The sequence below is a fragment of the Seriola aureovittata genome, chromosome 9, assembly GCF_021018895.1.
Source record: "Seriola aureovittata isolate HTS-2021-v1 ecotype China chromosome 9, ASM2101889v1, whole genome shotgun sequence".
NCBI lineage: Eukaryota > Metazoa > Chordata > Actinopteri > Carangiformes > Carangidae > Seriola > Seriola aureovittata.
Window position 1 is genome coordinate 23,173,817 of NC_079372.1, and position 15,097 is coordinate 23,188,913.

The 15,097-nt window shown below is 46.1% G+C and overlaps 1 protein-coding gene across 2 annotated transcripts; it reads left to right on the plus strand.

Annotated features, from left to right (window-relative positions):
* On the plus strand, positions 1 to 14,324 carry mecp2 (methyl CpG binding protein 2). 2 transcript variants are annotated; one of them, XM_056384893.1, is made up of 6 exons: positions 1 to 123; positions 5,339 to 5,534; positions 5,678 to 5,898; positions 5,999 to 6,192; positions 6,311 to 6,447; positions 8,015 to 14,324. In XM_056384893.1, the coding sequence occupies exons 1-6, from the start codon at positions 92 to 94 to the stop codon at positions 10,298 to 10,300; spliced, it is 3,066 nt and encodes a 1,021-aa protein (XP_056240868.1). In that variant the 5' UTR covers positions 1 to 91; the 3' UTR covers positions 10,301 to 14,324. The 2 variants fall into 2 exon arrangements, with proteins under 2 accessions (XP_056240868.1, XP_056240869.1); XM_056384894.1 differs by lacking the exon at positions 1 to 123 and adding an exon at positions 2,080 to 2,828.
* The last annotated feature ends 773 nt before the right edge of the window (positions 14,325 to 15,097 follow it).

Sequence of the window (15,097 nt, forward strand, 5' to 3'; positions counted from 1 at the left end):
GAAATGGAGTCGGAGGGGGCGGGGTGCAGCAGGAGGGAGCAGAGATGTTTGGAGGCTTTTTTTTAATATAAAATTATTTATTTAAATAAAAATGGCCGCCGTGGAGAGCGGAGAGGAGAGACTGTAAGTGGGTTTTTTACATTTTATCCTCCGTTAAAGCGCCGCCTTCGCCTTCGCCGCCTCCCGCCGCCACCGAGCTTTTTCTGTCGTGTGTTTTATTGAAGTAAAGTGCGTTGGTTTTCTCCGCGGCCTGTCGCGGCGGAGCGGGGTTAGCGGGAATACGTCACCAACTTACTGCTAAGTCTGTACTTATGCTGCTGTAGCCGGAGCGGAGGTTAGCTTTAGCTTAGCCCGCTTTACGTGCGCCACCGTGCCGCTTTGACTTCCACACAACTCCGCGGGAAGTCCGGCTGGGGTCGGCAGTGGTGTGTCCGTCACAAACATCACAGCCCCGGTCACTGGTGGTGTGTCCGCCCGCCGCTGTCAGAAAGGCAGGGAGCTAACGGCTGGTAGCTAGTTAGCAAACACAGAGTGTTTTCATGTGAGGGGAACAAACAAGAGTCAGGCTGCTCAATAACCCGGGTTAACCCCCCACATCCACACACACACACACATATACACACACACAGAGCGGCCCGCGCCCCCAGCCCCTGTCCGCGGGCTGAGATATGTTATTATGACTGATTAGCAACCAGCTGCCTCAGTGCCGCTGAGCCAGGCAGCTGTGTGTGTGTTTATGTGTGTGTGTGCGCGCGCGTTTGTGTGTGTGTGTGTGCGCGCGCGTGTGTGGTGGTGGGGTGGGGGCTTTAGGCGGGAGTCGAACCCGTGACTGTGTGTGTACAAGACGCTCTGTGTGTGTGGCCCAGTTTCCTCCGTAGCTCACTTCCTGTTCCTGTGGCTTTTGCTTCACCTCCACCTGCAGCTTCATCGCACACTTACATACACACACAAACAGCCTCGGAGACTGAGTCTGAGGGTGGAGGTCTGTGGAGGTGACAGTAGAAAGTGACTCTAGTTGAAGCTGCAGCTTTTTGTTTTATTAAATAAAGTAACTGAGTCAGTCACTGATCTGAAGTACAGCCGTGAGGTATTTGTACTTCACTGTATTGTTTCACTGTAGAATGCCTCTGTTTTACTTCACTGTAGTACTTCACTGTAGTATTTCACAGTAGTACTTCACATTAGTATTTCACAGTAGTACTTCACTGTAGTACTTCACTGTAGTACTTCACTGTAGTACTTCCTGCTCTGTGTTCACTTCAATGACCAGTGCGAGTTATTGTTACATACAGCTGGAAATGCAGAGAAAAACATGACATGAATAAAGATGAATTCATGCACATGGAGGTGGTTTCATCACCACAGTGAGGTTAACAGACTGATTTCAGACCAGGACCTGGTGTGTGCAGGTCTCCTGAGGTGAGATTTCACACTCTGAATCAGTGCGTCTCAGTTCACTTCAGACCAGGACCAAGTGACAGACAAACGTAAAAAAAAAAACATTTTTATCAAATGTTTTCTGTCCTAATAAAAATCTGGCAGCTCTGAGTCCAGATCAGGAGAAGTTAAAACCAGCAGAGTCCAGAGACCAGACCGTGTGGACGGTGCAGAAATAAGAGACTGAGATGCTTAGGATACTCCCCTGCACATGGACACCTGGATACTGTCTAGGTCATGTGAACAAGATCAGTAATCAGGTTCTTCATGGTCTTCTATGTGAACCTCAAATTCTGAATCTGATTCAAACCAGAACACTAATGTGCATGTAAACACACTTAGTAATGGACCAGCAGCTGGCTCCGCCTGTCAGCTCCATCCATCAACTCTGCCTACCAAATTTACACAAGGAGACCTGATCTTAGTACAGCAGAGAGGAGCTCATAAGAAATGTTTATCAACACCATGTTAATCAGTAATGACAGAGTGAATGGCTGAGTGAATGACAGAGTGAATAAGACTGTAATCACTTCATCATAAAGGGTTTATGATGTTGACATCAGCAGACCTCCAACAGAAACATGTTTTTATTCCCTATCACTTAAGTCCAGGGTCACAGTAAGGGTTGAGGTCACTGAGGTGTTTTCTTTACCTGAGGCAGCGTTCACCTGAGGAGGTGTTCACCTGAGGAGGTGTTGATGTGTCTGTCACAGATCAGTTACATTGGTCTCTTCTCTGGTATAAAAACATTTAATTAAAATAAGATTGAGGCAGTTGTTATTTTTATTATTTTATTATTCCCATCAGAAAGATGCACCTGTGTAACGGTCACACCTGTATTCAATGAGCCAGCTCCATTCACTGAATGAAAAGTGTGACATGTGGGTGAAATTTCTGAAAGCTAGTAAGATGACCTTTGGTGTGTATATTGAACTTCTGTTATCTAGTCCAACATTTCTGGGGGAGGGGTCTTGTGCTGTACTAGTGAGGTCTGTACACCTCATCTTGTTCAGGTTGGAGAGCAACACACCTGCTGCAGGTTCTTCTGGATCAGTGTGTGCATGTGTAAACTAGTGCTGACCGATTAATCTTGTTTTCATCGTCATCGCAATATGAACATATGCAATAATCACATCGCAAAAGACGGATTGAAATGCGATGAATAAGAACAAAATATTTTATTTACACACGCCATGCAGTCAGGTTTTCAGGACGCAGCGCTTCAGCCTGAAAAAAACTACCGCGTTTTTGTGTTGGGCTGCAGCGTCTCTCTCTCTCGCTCTCTCACACACACACACACACACACACACACACACACACGGAGGCAGCGGTCGAGACCAGTGAGGAGTTAACTTTGTACCAGAGCTGACAACAACTACGGTCGTAGCTCTGTGAGTGTCATCATAAAGTTTGCGAGTAAAAAAGCTATTAGCGTCCCTCATGACGCCACCAGTTTGGCAAGATTTAAACGAAGAAAAACTATATTTTCAACTTCTCCCATCCACCGCGGTTTGTTTTAAGCTTATAGTGAACTGTTTTGAATAAGCTAAAGAGAAAACTTTCTGTGTGTAGACTGCAGCTTCATTTGACACCAACCGTTGTAGATTTATAGCTACAGGTTGAGATTGCCCCCCCCAGCCACGTTACCTGCAGTAGAGGGAGGAGGACGGAGGAGATGACCGATAGTGACCTTTGTGTGTGTTTTTCATTCAGCTTCACTCAGCAAAACTGTATATGTACACTTCAGTATTTGCTTATTTATCGCAAGTAATATTGTCATCGCAATATTGAACAGTGTCATCGCACATCACAAATTTTCCTCATATTTTGCAGGCCAAGTGTAAACAGAAGCAGCAAGTTGAGGTCTGAAGCTGTAACCACTTATTATTATCACTAGTAATTTATCAATATTTGTTCAATATATTGACTAACCTTTTCAGCTCTAGTACCAGCATCATCAACATTATCATTATGGGGACCTATGTGCCATCTGGGCAGCAGCTTTATGATCCTTTATTTATTTTAAATTTTAAATATAAAATAACCTTAATTAATTTAAATAATTAGATTAATTTAAACAGTGTCTTTACCTTCAAGTGCAGCTCGTTAAATCAGAACATTAAGTGATTATATCTCCGTGTGAAATCGTGGCTCATGTATTCAAGAGTTACCAAACATATCGGAAAAAACATCCACATGAAGCTGGTTTAAATCTGGACATTTTTTTTCCACCTGCACTTCAACAAAACACATGCACCTGCAGATGTTTGTGCTTGACAAACACCCGTTGCAGAACAAATGTGTTTATCCACAGATGAGTGAGTCCATTTGTTTGAAGGCAGAAGTGATGAGTCTCATTTAACCTGACAAGAATAACTATTTAATCTGATATGTTCAATTATAGTGTGACCGGATGGACCCTGCGGGCCCCGGGGCCTGTAGCCCCTATCTGAAGTGACTTGCGTCTTTTTTGAAAGTCAATCAAAAACCATCTTATATTAGTTTTTAGTGACTTTGTGACAAACAGTCTCTGGATAACTGATGTGTTTCCACAGACTTAATCATATGCTCTGTCCCTGTCAGATCAACCAATAAATCAATAGCTGGTAAACCCAGCTGGTCACACAAAACGACATCTAACCACATCACACTGGAAACCTTTATTATCTAAAGACATTAGTTAATGTGGAGAATTAATAATAATTGATGGATTACTAGTTTCTGCCCTGAAGTAAAGTCTCTGAAAAGTGGACACATCAGTGAAAAACATTATAGTGAAACACTGTAAAACTGTTGTTGATCTGAATACAGTGATGAATGTTTGTTGATGAGTGAAATGTAAAAGCATGAATATCAACAGAGGTCAGACATCAGCTGATAGAGTTGTAAAAATCACTTCCTGTTTGCACCTGGATGAGCCGTTCAGACACGTGATGACTGTATAGATCTGGTTTTACAGCCTTCGGTTTGATTCTGTCTCAGACCACAGACCTGAACACTCCTGAGGAAATCCACCACAGGGATCATCAGTCAAAGTCTTCTTAAAGGTTCAGAGGCTGATTTTAGAACTTCCTGTGTGTGTGTGTTCGGGGACACAGCCATGGGCTGTAACTTTAATTCTTCCTTTAGTTGCTTCACAATGAAAGCCTCATTCTGCTTCAATCACTAAAGCTAAAAGGTAAAAATATTCAACAGTTAGAACAATACTGAAGTGAAGTGACATCTCTTATCACATCTGATCTCAGAACAGTGTTCTGTCCCATAAAGGATCTGATGCCTATTTGCATTCATTGTGTAATTTACTGCCCTCTTGTGGTGGCAGCAGGGTACTGTCTCTGAAGCTAGCTTGACTACAGTTGTAGCTATAGTTTCTGTCATTTTCGTGGGTGTGACTGTGTCGCGTTGACAAAAACAAGGACAGCAGCCTTTCTTGGAGGTTTGTGCATTACGATAATCCTGGATCTTTGACGGGTGACTAGCTATAGCCGAAGTGTGTATCAAACTGTCCCAGGCTCAGTTTCTACCATTCTGACAACAGTTATGATATTGCAGCATTATTATACAGATGCGCAGACGTGTGTGGAAACTAAACTTAGAGACTAAGAGACAGCAGTAGCAAGTAAACAAGCAGGTTACACTAATTTATCATCTCTGTGTGAGATCTGCTGGAAGTTTGAGAAGTTTGAGACAGAATGTTGTTACAAGAATAGAGCAGCTGCTTTTAGGAATAGATCAATACGTAGAGAGAGAGAGACAGCCAGACAGACGCTACCACCCAACCCCCCACCCCATTAGAAAGGAGGCCAGACTGACAAATTAAAGAAAATACTGTGCCGTTTTAACCATGTGATGTCATGAGTGATGTAATGTCAACAGGCTTGATGTCATCTGTTTTCTATAGGGAGGAGGGTCAAGAGGGTGAGGAGGGACCTGTCGACCCTCAGCCCCCCATTAGAGAGAGAGACAGGTCCCACAGTAAGACCAAGAAGGCCCGCAGGGAGCGTCGCCATGCTGAACGGCGGGCTGAGACCACATCATCAGCCATGCCCGCAACAACTGGCCTGCAGCCAAAGACAGGGGTGGAGCCACAGACCCAGGTAAAGACAGGTGTTGCCTGCCAAAGCAGGTGGAGTCCTGAAGGGACTGGGTTTTAACACCTTCCAAACAATATGACGTAATCCTATATGATACAAATATATCCTTGACGAAAAGATGGCTTCATGTTACTTTCTACCTGCAGGTGTTGGATCCGGTGGCGGGCCCCTCAGAGCCGGTGTCAGCACCAGGGTCAGAATCTGCAGCTGGGAGTGAGTCTGCAGGTTCTCCAAGGCAGCGGCGCTCGATCATCCGGGACCGCGGGCCGCTGTACGATGACCCATCACTGCCTGAAGGTTGGACTCGCAAACTCAAACAGAGGAAGTCCGGACGCTCTGCGGGGAAGTTTGATGTCTACCTGATCAAGTAATCTACACCCACTCATGATGCTGAGTCAGTTCTTCATGATGAGATGGAGTACTCGCACAGTTTTAGTAATATTTTTTTTTTTTGTCTTACTATTAAGCTCGGAGGGGAAGGCATTTCGTTCCAAGGTGGAACTTATCGCTTATTTCCAGAAGGTTGGTGACACAACCACTGACCCCAACGATTTTGATTTCACTGTCACTGGACGTGGAAGCCCCTCCCGCCGCGAGAAACGTCCCCCCAAAAAACCAAAGGTGGTGAAACCATCGGGGCGAGGCCGTGGGCGGCCCAAAGGTACTCAGGCCCTGACCCTAAAAGTTAACCTTTAGTCATTTTATTGAACTCAACAGTCATTTCAACCACAACATTTCCTCAGGTTTTTGTGTGTTTATCTTATGTTTTGTTTGTGTAGGCAGTGGAAAGATGCGGCAAGCTACAGAGGGTGTGGCCATGAAGCGCGTGGTTGAGAAAACTCCAGGCAAACTGCTGGTCAAGATGCCCTTCAGCAAGGCAGAGTCCTCCACTGGCACCACCTCCACTGCCTCAAAGGTATGGCTGGTCTGTCATTCAGTGTAAGGATCACAACTATAAACTAACCAGTTAATATCCCAATTCTTCCATCCGGGGATTCTTGGAGAACTTTGTTTTCAAGCAGAAAAACTAAACCTGATGTGAAAAGATGCAGACCTTTGAAGACTGACCTTTGACATGCTTTTGCATATTTTTTCACATACACCTCAATACTTGATAATATCGAAAGATGTTCTAATATCATGTTCTAAGCCCTCCACCTTGTTGTGGTGGAGTTCCTTGTGTTTCCCATCACCATCAGAGCAATCCTTCAGCAGCTCATGGTAGGGCCTTGGTAAAGGCAAATTGGTCCCAGGTGAGCTACACATTCATAAACCCTTATGAACTAGCCAACACAGGAAAGAGCAACCTTGCCGTGTTGAGCGAGATTGTAGCAGAGTTGCTAACTGATGCCACCTGGTGGTCAGTATATCAGATGGCAGGGGCGGCTACCAGACATACCTGGTTAAGCCAAACTCGTAGTAAGGGTGAACTGGGAACATCTCTCTGAGAACCCTGCGGGCAAGGTCTTTAACTTCCACCTTTCTCATGGGCTGATGTGGGTGTGGATTTCATGGGAGTCTTGTACAAAGCATTCAGGTGTCTGCTTAGAGTTGTGGCCTGAAGGTTCATTGATGCCTATTGTGGTGGCAGCCGAAGAACAAGCTAGTGCATACCCCAGACAAAGCATAAGGAAAAGACATTTAGTGGCCTTAAGCTCAAGGAACTCATGAATCAGCAGAAAGGTAGACAGAGGACCGTAGTTACTGTGGTCAGAGATGTTGAAACCTTAGTGGGGAGGCAGTGAGGAAGGACTTTCAGTAGGCCTCAGAAAGGTTCCAGCCATGTCTCAGGAACGAGAGAGAGACTTTGCCCAAGCTTGACAGAAACTGCTCACCTTGACTGGGGATAACATTGAGTGACAGAAGGAACATTTTCAGAGACTCCCGAGTCTACCAGCAGTTTATTCTTGCAAGGATAATCCAGATGTGCTTTGTGTGATGCCTCTCCATCTATCAAAATCTGTTGAAGACTCATTTCTTCCGAGAGCACCACCTCTTCTAACACCCTAACATGTCCAACTAGCTCTTACTATTAACTTTCACTGCACTTCTTTAACTGTGATCTCCTTCACTTATTAAATAGATGTAGTACTTAGTACCTACACCAAGGTCTCCTACTGCACTGAAGCTTTAGTGTAATGTCCCTCACAGTAAGTCACTCTGGATGAAAGAGCCTGACAGATGAGTGAATGGAAATGTGCTTAGAGAGGATGCATGGCTTTGTGTTTGTCTTGTAAAAGGTGCTGTGGACTTTGCCAAGGCTGTGCAGTTATGTTTGTGATTTTCATGGTGAGGATGTCAAAGCACCGTCTAGAGTGGATCCTAACAAACTCAGGTGGAGTGCAGTGGTGTGCATTGACATGGCCTTGATGGGGATGCAGAAGGTGTAGTGCCTTAGGGCCTTTCATTATGCAGTGTGTTTTATTATACATTTTTTAAATAGCAGTAGTAATGTTGATGGTGATGTGTTAATTTGCCTGCAGGTGGTATCTCCTGCCCTGGTGCCCAAGTCCCGTCCTGGGAGAAAAAGGAAATCAGAACAGGAACTTCCACCCCCACCACAGACTGCCCCCAAGAAACGGGGCAGGAAACCAGCCTCGGCTTCAGCAGCATCATCAGGTGCCACAGCATCCACCTCCACGGCATCAACCTCTGGTAGCTCAACAGCTGGGAGCTACACAGCAGCTGCCATCTTAGCTGCTGAGGCCAAACGGAGAGCAGCCAAGGAGTCTTCCACCAAACCTGTTGTCCAGGAAACAGCTCTGCCAATCAAAAAACGCAAAACGAGAGAAACAGTGGAGGAGCGGGAGAGTGTTCAGACTCCAGCGGCCACGACAACAGAGACTGAAAGGAGGGCTACTACAGAGGGGGAGGGAAGTATAGGGGAGAGGGCTCCAAGCTCAGAGCCTCAGCCCGCCCCCTCTGAGCAGAGCCAGTCACAATCACAGAAGCAGCCCACTGCTTCAGATGAAAGCCAATCACATGGACACAAGACTCATAAAGGGAGGAAGCACAAGGAGAAAATGGGAATAGCAACAGGAGATGGAGGAACCAGAGGAGAGGAAATGGGTGAGGATTCAGGTGATAAGGGAGGAGAGGGAGGAAGGAGTAGCAGCAGCAGCAGTAGCATTAGTCCATCAAAAAGCCACAAAAGGAAGGACAGGCCACCTCACAAACACCACCATCATCACCACCACCACCACCATCATCATCGCCACCAACAGTCCTCTGCCTCCACATTGGATCAGCCTCCTCCTCTTCCTCCTCCTCCAGCCTCTGGACACCCGACACCCTCCAGCCAGTCGAGGCCTGAAATTGAGTCCCAGACCGTGCCTATGATCACCACCCAACAATCGCAGCACAGCCAGCAAGTTCCTTCCAGACCGCAGTCCAAGGCTGTGCCTCAGTCCCTGCCTGAACCTCAGCATCCTGGCCCTCAACCACACCACCAGGCCCAACCCCGTCCTCAACAACATCCCCAGACCCAGTCTCCCAGTCAGCCCCCAGCCCAGCCTCGATACCCAGCACACCAGTCCTCTCCGACCAGGCATGTCCTGCCCCAGCCACGGCCGCAACAACTCGTGCCCCAAACTCACAGTCAGGTTCAGGCGTCCCCCCAAAAAGCCCAGCCACAGCTTGTCCATTCCCCAGCCCAGCACCGAACCCCACTTCAGGCTCAGCATGCTCCACCTCAGTCACACCCTCCTCAGTCCCCATCCATTCTGCATGTTCATCCGCCCCAAACGAGGCATTCACATCCACAAACCCAGTCCCCCACAGCAGTCCAACCTCAAACCCTGCCCAGACACCCGTCTCAACCCCAGAGCCAGCCCAAACAACAATCTCAATCCCAGCCACGGCACACACTGCAGCCTCAGCCCCAACCCCAGACCAGGACGCCAACCCAACTTCAGACTCAATCCCAGTCCAGAACCCCTGCCCAATTGCAGCCTCAAATCCAGCCCAGAACTCCAGCCCAAACGCAGCCTCAACCCCAGTCCAGGACCGCAGCCCAAATGCAGCCTCAACACCAGTCCAGGACCCCAGCCCAAACTCAGCCTCAACACCAGTCCAGAGCCCCAGCCCAACCTCAACCTCACCTGCAACCGAGGCATCAAGCGCAGACCCAACTGCAGACGAGGCACCCTACGCAACACCAACTCCAGACTCAATACAGACCGCAACCCAGACAGTCTCTCTCCCAGCCTAGGCCAGCCCAGTCCCAATCCCAGTCCCAAGCACAACCACACTTTCAGCGTATTCAAACACAGATGCGCCCCCAGCCCCACTCTCAGCTAACCAGGCCCCATGGGCAGCATTCATCCCACAGGCCATCTCCCAGCCTAACCAGGACCAACCTGGTCCCTGCTCAGCAGAACCAGAGTGAACAGCCCCAAGATCTGAGCACTCCACGGGCTGGCCGAGGAAGCCTGCCACCAAGCCTAGAGGTGAGCATGGAAGACGTCAGGGTTGAGGGGAGAGGGGAACCGGCCATGACATCAGAAAGCAGAGAGGTTTTAGGAGGAGAAAGAGGGTCAAACAGCACCTCAAGACCTCCCAGCTCCATGCCCACTGGACCTCCTGGAGTAGCCGGGCCCGGGGTTGGTCTTGTCCCTGGGGCAGATGGTAGGGCCAGGCTTCGGGCAGAGCCAGAAGCAGCAGGTGAGGGCAGGGAGCTCAGAGACATCGTCCCCCAGTCCGCCGTCCCATGCCCCAGCCGAGAAGAAACCGTAGAGTCACGGACTGCCGTCAGCGAAAGAGTCAGCTGATTGGGCGGACCGATGAACAGGCTGACTGATCAATAGACTGACGGACTGAGTCAGTGCCAGGTCGAAGAGGAGTGTGACTGGGCTGTTCATGGAGGTTTCATGTTTTTACACTGTTTTCAGATAGAAGGATCGTGTCACACAGAGCTGGTAAGGACTGTCGTCTGATTCTGTCTGGAGACTCTGTAAAGTTCTGGATCAGAGAACCAACCTGGACAGCTGGAGAGGAGAACGCATAGTGTCTTTTTATAGGAAAAACTAATGAAAAGGAAAAACCGATAAAAAAGTGTGTGTGTATATATAATCAAAAGGCAGCTGTTGTGTCCCGCTAGTCTCCGTGGGGAGGGGGGAAGTAGTTTGGAACTAAAAACCAACGCTTAACAACACATTACTCTAAACGAAACGTTGCTTCCGGAATATAACCTGTTTTTTTTATTTCGTATTTTGATAGTTTATTGTTTTGTCTCTGTTATACAGCTTTAAACTCTGATATTATTGACTGACGGTCCCTCGCTCATCGCCTTGCTGCTGACTGACAGTCCCTTATTTAAAGTCCTGCTCTTAACTGATTGTCTTTCACTAAAAGTCCTCCTATTGACTGACAGTCCCTTTCTGAAACTAGTCCTTGACTGAAAGCCTCAGAGGTGATGTGGGGCGGCGGTTTGCACCTTAAACTGGTTTCTTAAAAACCTCACATTTGTTTTCCTCCCCATTTTCCATTAAACCCACAATAAACAGGGGTCAGTAACGTTTTCCATCCACTTCCAGAATGCCCCCTACAGGTAGCCAATCTGAAGTACGAGTACATTGAATTTATGAACCTACTCAGACCTCATTCTGAGCTGAGTCTTTGAAACCCATTGTTATTATCGTTTGAAATATTTGATCAGTTTGAGGAGTTCTTGATTCCTCCTGTCAGACACTGAAACGGAGACATTTGAGTCAGCTGTTTGATGAGAAAACCTCGACCACTCCTCATTTGTTTTTCAAGTATTTCAAGTGAATGGTTCTTCCAGTTTAGAGATTCTTCCATACTGTTCTTCATTGAATCTATTAGTCTTTTTGTTTCCAAAGGAAGCGCTTTGAATATCAACCAAACCCACTTTACAGTAGCTTTATGTTAGTTTAATGTGGGAAATGGACTCATTGTTTATTGTTTCTTCGTGTTGAATGTCTGGAACAGTTTGCACTCCTCCAGTTTGTACAATCAACCGCCTGCATGTCGCTCAGAGACCCTGCAGGCCTTCAACCAGAGACGCACATACGCAGAGGTCGACCTTTCAGAGGTTTTACTGTTGGCCATGTTGGTGTTCGGCAGAAGTAAAACCCTGAACGAGGTCTGGTTCAGCTTCATGTGGAGTCAGATGTGTTGGAGACAGCAACAGAAAACGATTCATTGAGCCGAAAACTAACTTTGAGTCTGTAAGTCCAGATCTGAGAGCATGAAGGATAGATTCATGAGCACAGGACAAGTTACGACAACGAGGACAGAACCTGATCCTGATCCCTGAGTGCAGGACTGTGTCCTTCTTCTTAACTGCTCTCACTTTCAAATTCACTTTCAGCAGGAAAATACAGAGCAGGTGTCATTGGAATAAAATACTAGTTAGTGTCACAAAACGTAACATGGTACAACAACTTGGCCACAGTTAGGAGTCACAGTTTCAGAGGTACTGACAGAGTCATGACACCTTATTTCATTTTCTCATGGAGCAGAAAAACAAGAGTCTTCTGCTGTAATGTTACTAAATGATACCACTATAGCTACGATGCAGACATGCTTACAGTAGATTATTTTAGTAACAACGCTGCATCTGCAGCTGATATTTCACCAAGTGAAGACTTTCTGTCTAACATGAGATCAGTTTGTTATTGTACAGCTCTGGAAATTCAGAAACACATGTCAGTAGTGTTGACTGAGTCGACTGTGATTGGCTGCACTCACAGAGGTCAGAGCAGGTGACCACTGACTGACAGTGCAGCGGCACATCCCTGAGTTTGTTTGTTTTAGTCTGAACCAGTGGATGAGTTGATAAATTTCACTTCAATTTCTTTTCACACGGAAAAAAATGTAACCAATGTGCATCAGTAAATTCAGATGAGAACGTTTTCATCTCTCATTGGTCAGATGTGTCTGAGTGACAAAGTAAACACAGGAAGAAGGTCTAGTCTGCCGTAGCGCACTGTTATACTAGTGATTTACTGACACGTACGTCAGAGCCATTGTTCACATGATTGTGTATCTGCAGGATTAAAAAGTCCCTCCACTAGGGGGCAGATTAGGGCCTGGTCATCATCACTGAAAACAGAACATCTTCATTGAGAACTTCTTTGGCTCAACGTAAACAGAAATAAACAAAAACCATGGCAAAACTACATGTTACAGTGTTGTTGAGAAAACGGTCGTGGTGACATTGTATGTGGTTTATCAGACAGACAAGCTCTGAGTTTCTCTTCCAAATTTCTGATGCTACCCCCACTTGTCATGTGTTAAACTTCATTTCATGGAAACGTAGTGTTAATTTCTCAGGATGTGAAAAACCAACGCTCCCAGGGAGTGCAGGACATCCAGGTAGCCCTGATGTCCACACAGACATGTAGTTAGGAGCAAGAATATCATCAGCTTTAATATGAAGAAGCAAATCCAGGTCAGACCTCCATTCATTCTCCTGCTAATGTTAGCTGCTAGCAACTGATGATCTGGTTCATCCTATCATGTAGAGCACAGATGACATTTAGCTTAAACCTTCAGAGTCCACCTTGTAGTGGGGACAGATTGAGGTCAGACAATGTTCCCACCAACTCCAAAATTTATTTAGAACTGAGACCACTTCCTCCAGAGGGTTTTGGTAAGGTTGTCTTGGTCCAAGAATGATTCTTTGTTCAGATCAACTGAAACAAACTAGGAACCAGAGTATGATTCAACTCAACACAACACAACAAAAACAAAACAACCAGAGAAGTTTACTTCTTAAATCGGCTCAGGTGACTCAAAGGCTCCACCAGGTGGCAAAGACCAGGTAGCACACCCACAAAGAAATAAATAAAATCTAAACACTGCAGATAAAATGAAACTGAAGAATTAAAATAAATTACATTAAAGAATAACCTGTGCTGTAAGTTTATAAACACACGAATCACCATGGTTACTGAGTTCATCCATGAGGCAGTTTCCTCCACAGTGTAATCGTCACATTAATATGAAGCTCTGTAATTGGCTTTTTGTTGGTGAAATGCACCCTGGGAGTCGTATTTGACTTCTTTACAGCTTCTGTAACTCTGAGGTTTTAATACTCCTGTCTGTGAACACCTATCTGTTAGCTCCACCTTTCAGAGTCCAACCTGTCCTGCTCGTCTGAATCTGTCTCAGATCTGAACCTGCAGCTCCTGTCTGAATGTTAACTTTAGCACCTTAGTGTCCTCGTGTCTCTGTGGAGACGCCTCTAGCACTTTAGCAATGACGTTGGAAAATTTTGCTTTTCATCCTGAACCGGACAAAACAAAGTGAATGTCTTCATCCTGGATCAAATACATGTGCCTCGTTCTTTAAAGTCCTCGTCTGGTCACCTTGTTACCGTGGTAATGCTGTCCGGATCCACCTGACGCTCCTCCCCTCTGCGTACGTGGCGCTCCACCTGCCGCCCAGTCTGCTCAGAGCAGTGAACCTGTTAGCATGCTGTCTCTCACGCAGCTGCGGAAATCAAACGTCCCTCTGTGAACGAACTCACTCCACAGGACTTGACCCGGCACAAACTACAGTAACCAGCCTCCATATTGCATGTTCCAGAGTTTAGTGCCTATAATATTGTGCGTCTTGCCAGAAGCCACCATGTCAGCCAAGCCATGTTGTGTTTCTAGACTTAGTAGTGATGTGTGTGGTGACTTCATAGTTGCTAATATTGAGGATGAATATTCTGCTTTTACTCTGGTTGGATCAGTGGAAACTCCAATACACTGTCGCTGTAGACAAACTAGTTTTTACCTGTTTTTATTTTTCTTTCTAACTAAAAGCGTTTGTTGTCCCTGATCTGTGGTCGTCTGACTGTTTGCCTCACACATAACAGGGTCAGCAGCAGAACCTGAGTCCCTCACAAGCTGAGTCGAACCACATCTGTGGATCCAGTAATCTGTAGTTGACTCCCCTACACACACACCAGGTTCACCACAATCTGAGATGATTAGCTGATTGATAGATTAGTCAATTGACAGAGTCTTTTTCTCACGTGTGAATATTTTCTCTTACACTAAACTCAGCGTCTGAGGTTTAGATATTTTATATTTTATATTATTAAAAATACCTGTCAGATGTATTGATAGACAGAACAACAACCTCACTGAGGTTTTCTGATTTTAATAAAACTCAACTTTACAACAGATGAGCATCAAATCAACAGTTCAGGTCTCAAAACCAGATTCTGACAGGGTCTCTACAACACCAGGACCCGGAGGTGGAGGATGGAGGACCAGTTACAGCTGATAATCTGCTTCAGCTGAGCAAGTTTGTGATTAATTCAATTATCTAGACCCAAATGAGGTGGAGTAAATCTGGGCCCCTGAGGAGGCCTCCCCCGCTCCAGTGACCTCTTCAGGTTCAGGTTCAGTTCATTTTTGGTTTCACTGACATATGGAAAAGTAAAATTTGTAAGGCCAGACCCCAGAAGCAGAGTGGCCCCTAAACCTCCAGGTCCCGTGAGTCAGCAGTGTAGTTTATTTAATTCAGTGTTTTTCTGCAGGAACATGTAGAATTATCATTCTATAAAATTTGTGTGAAACCTTTAAATCTGCTGATCAATGATCAAT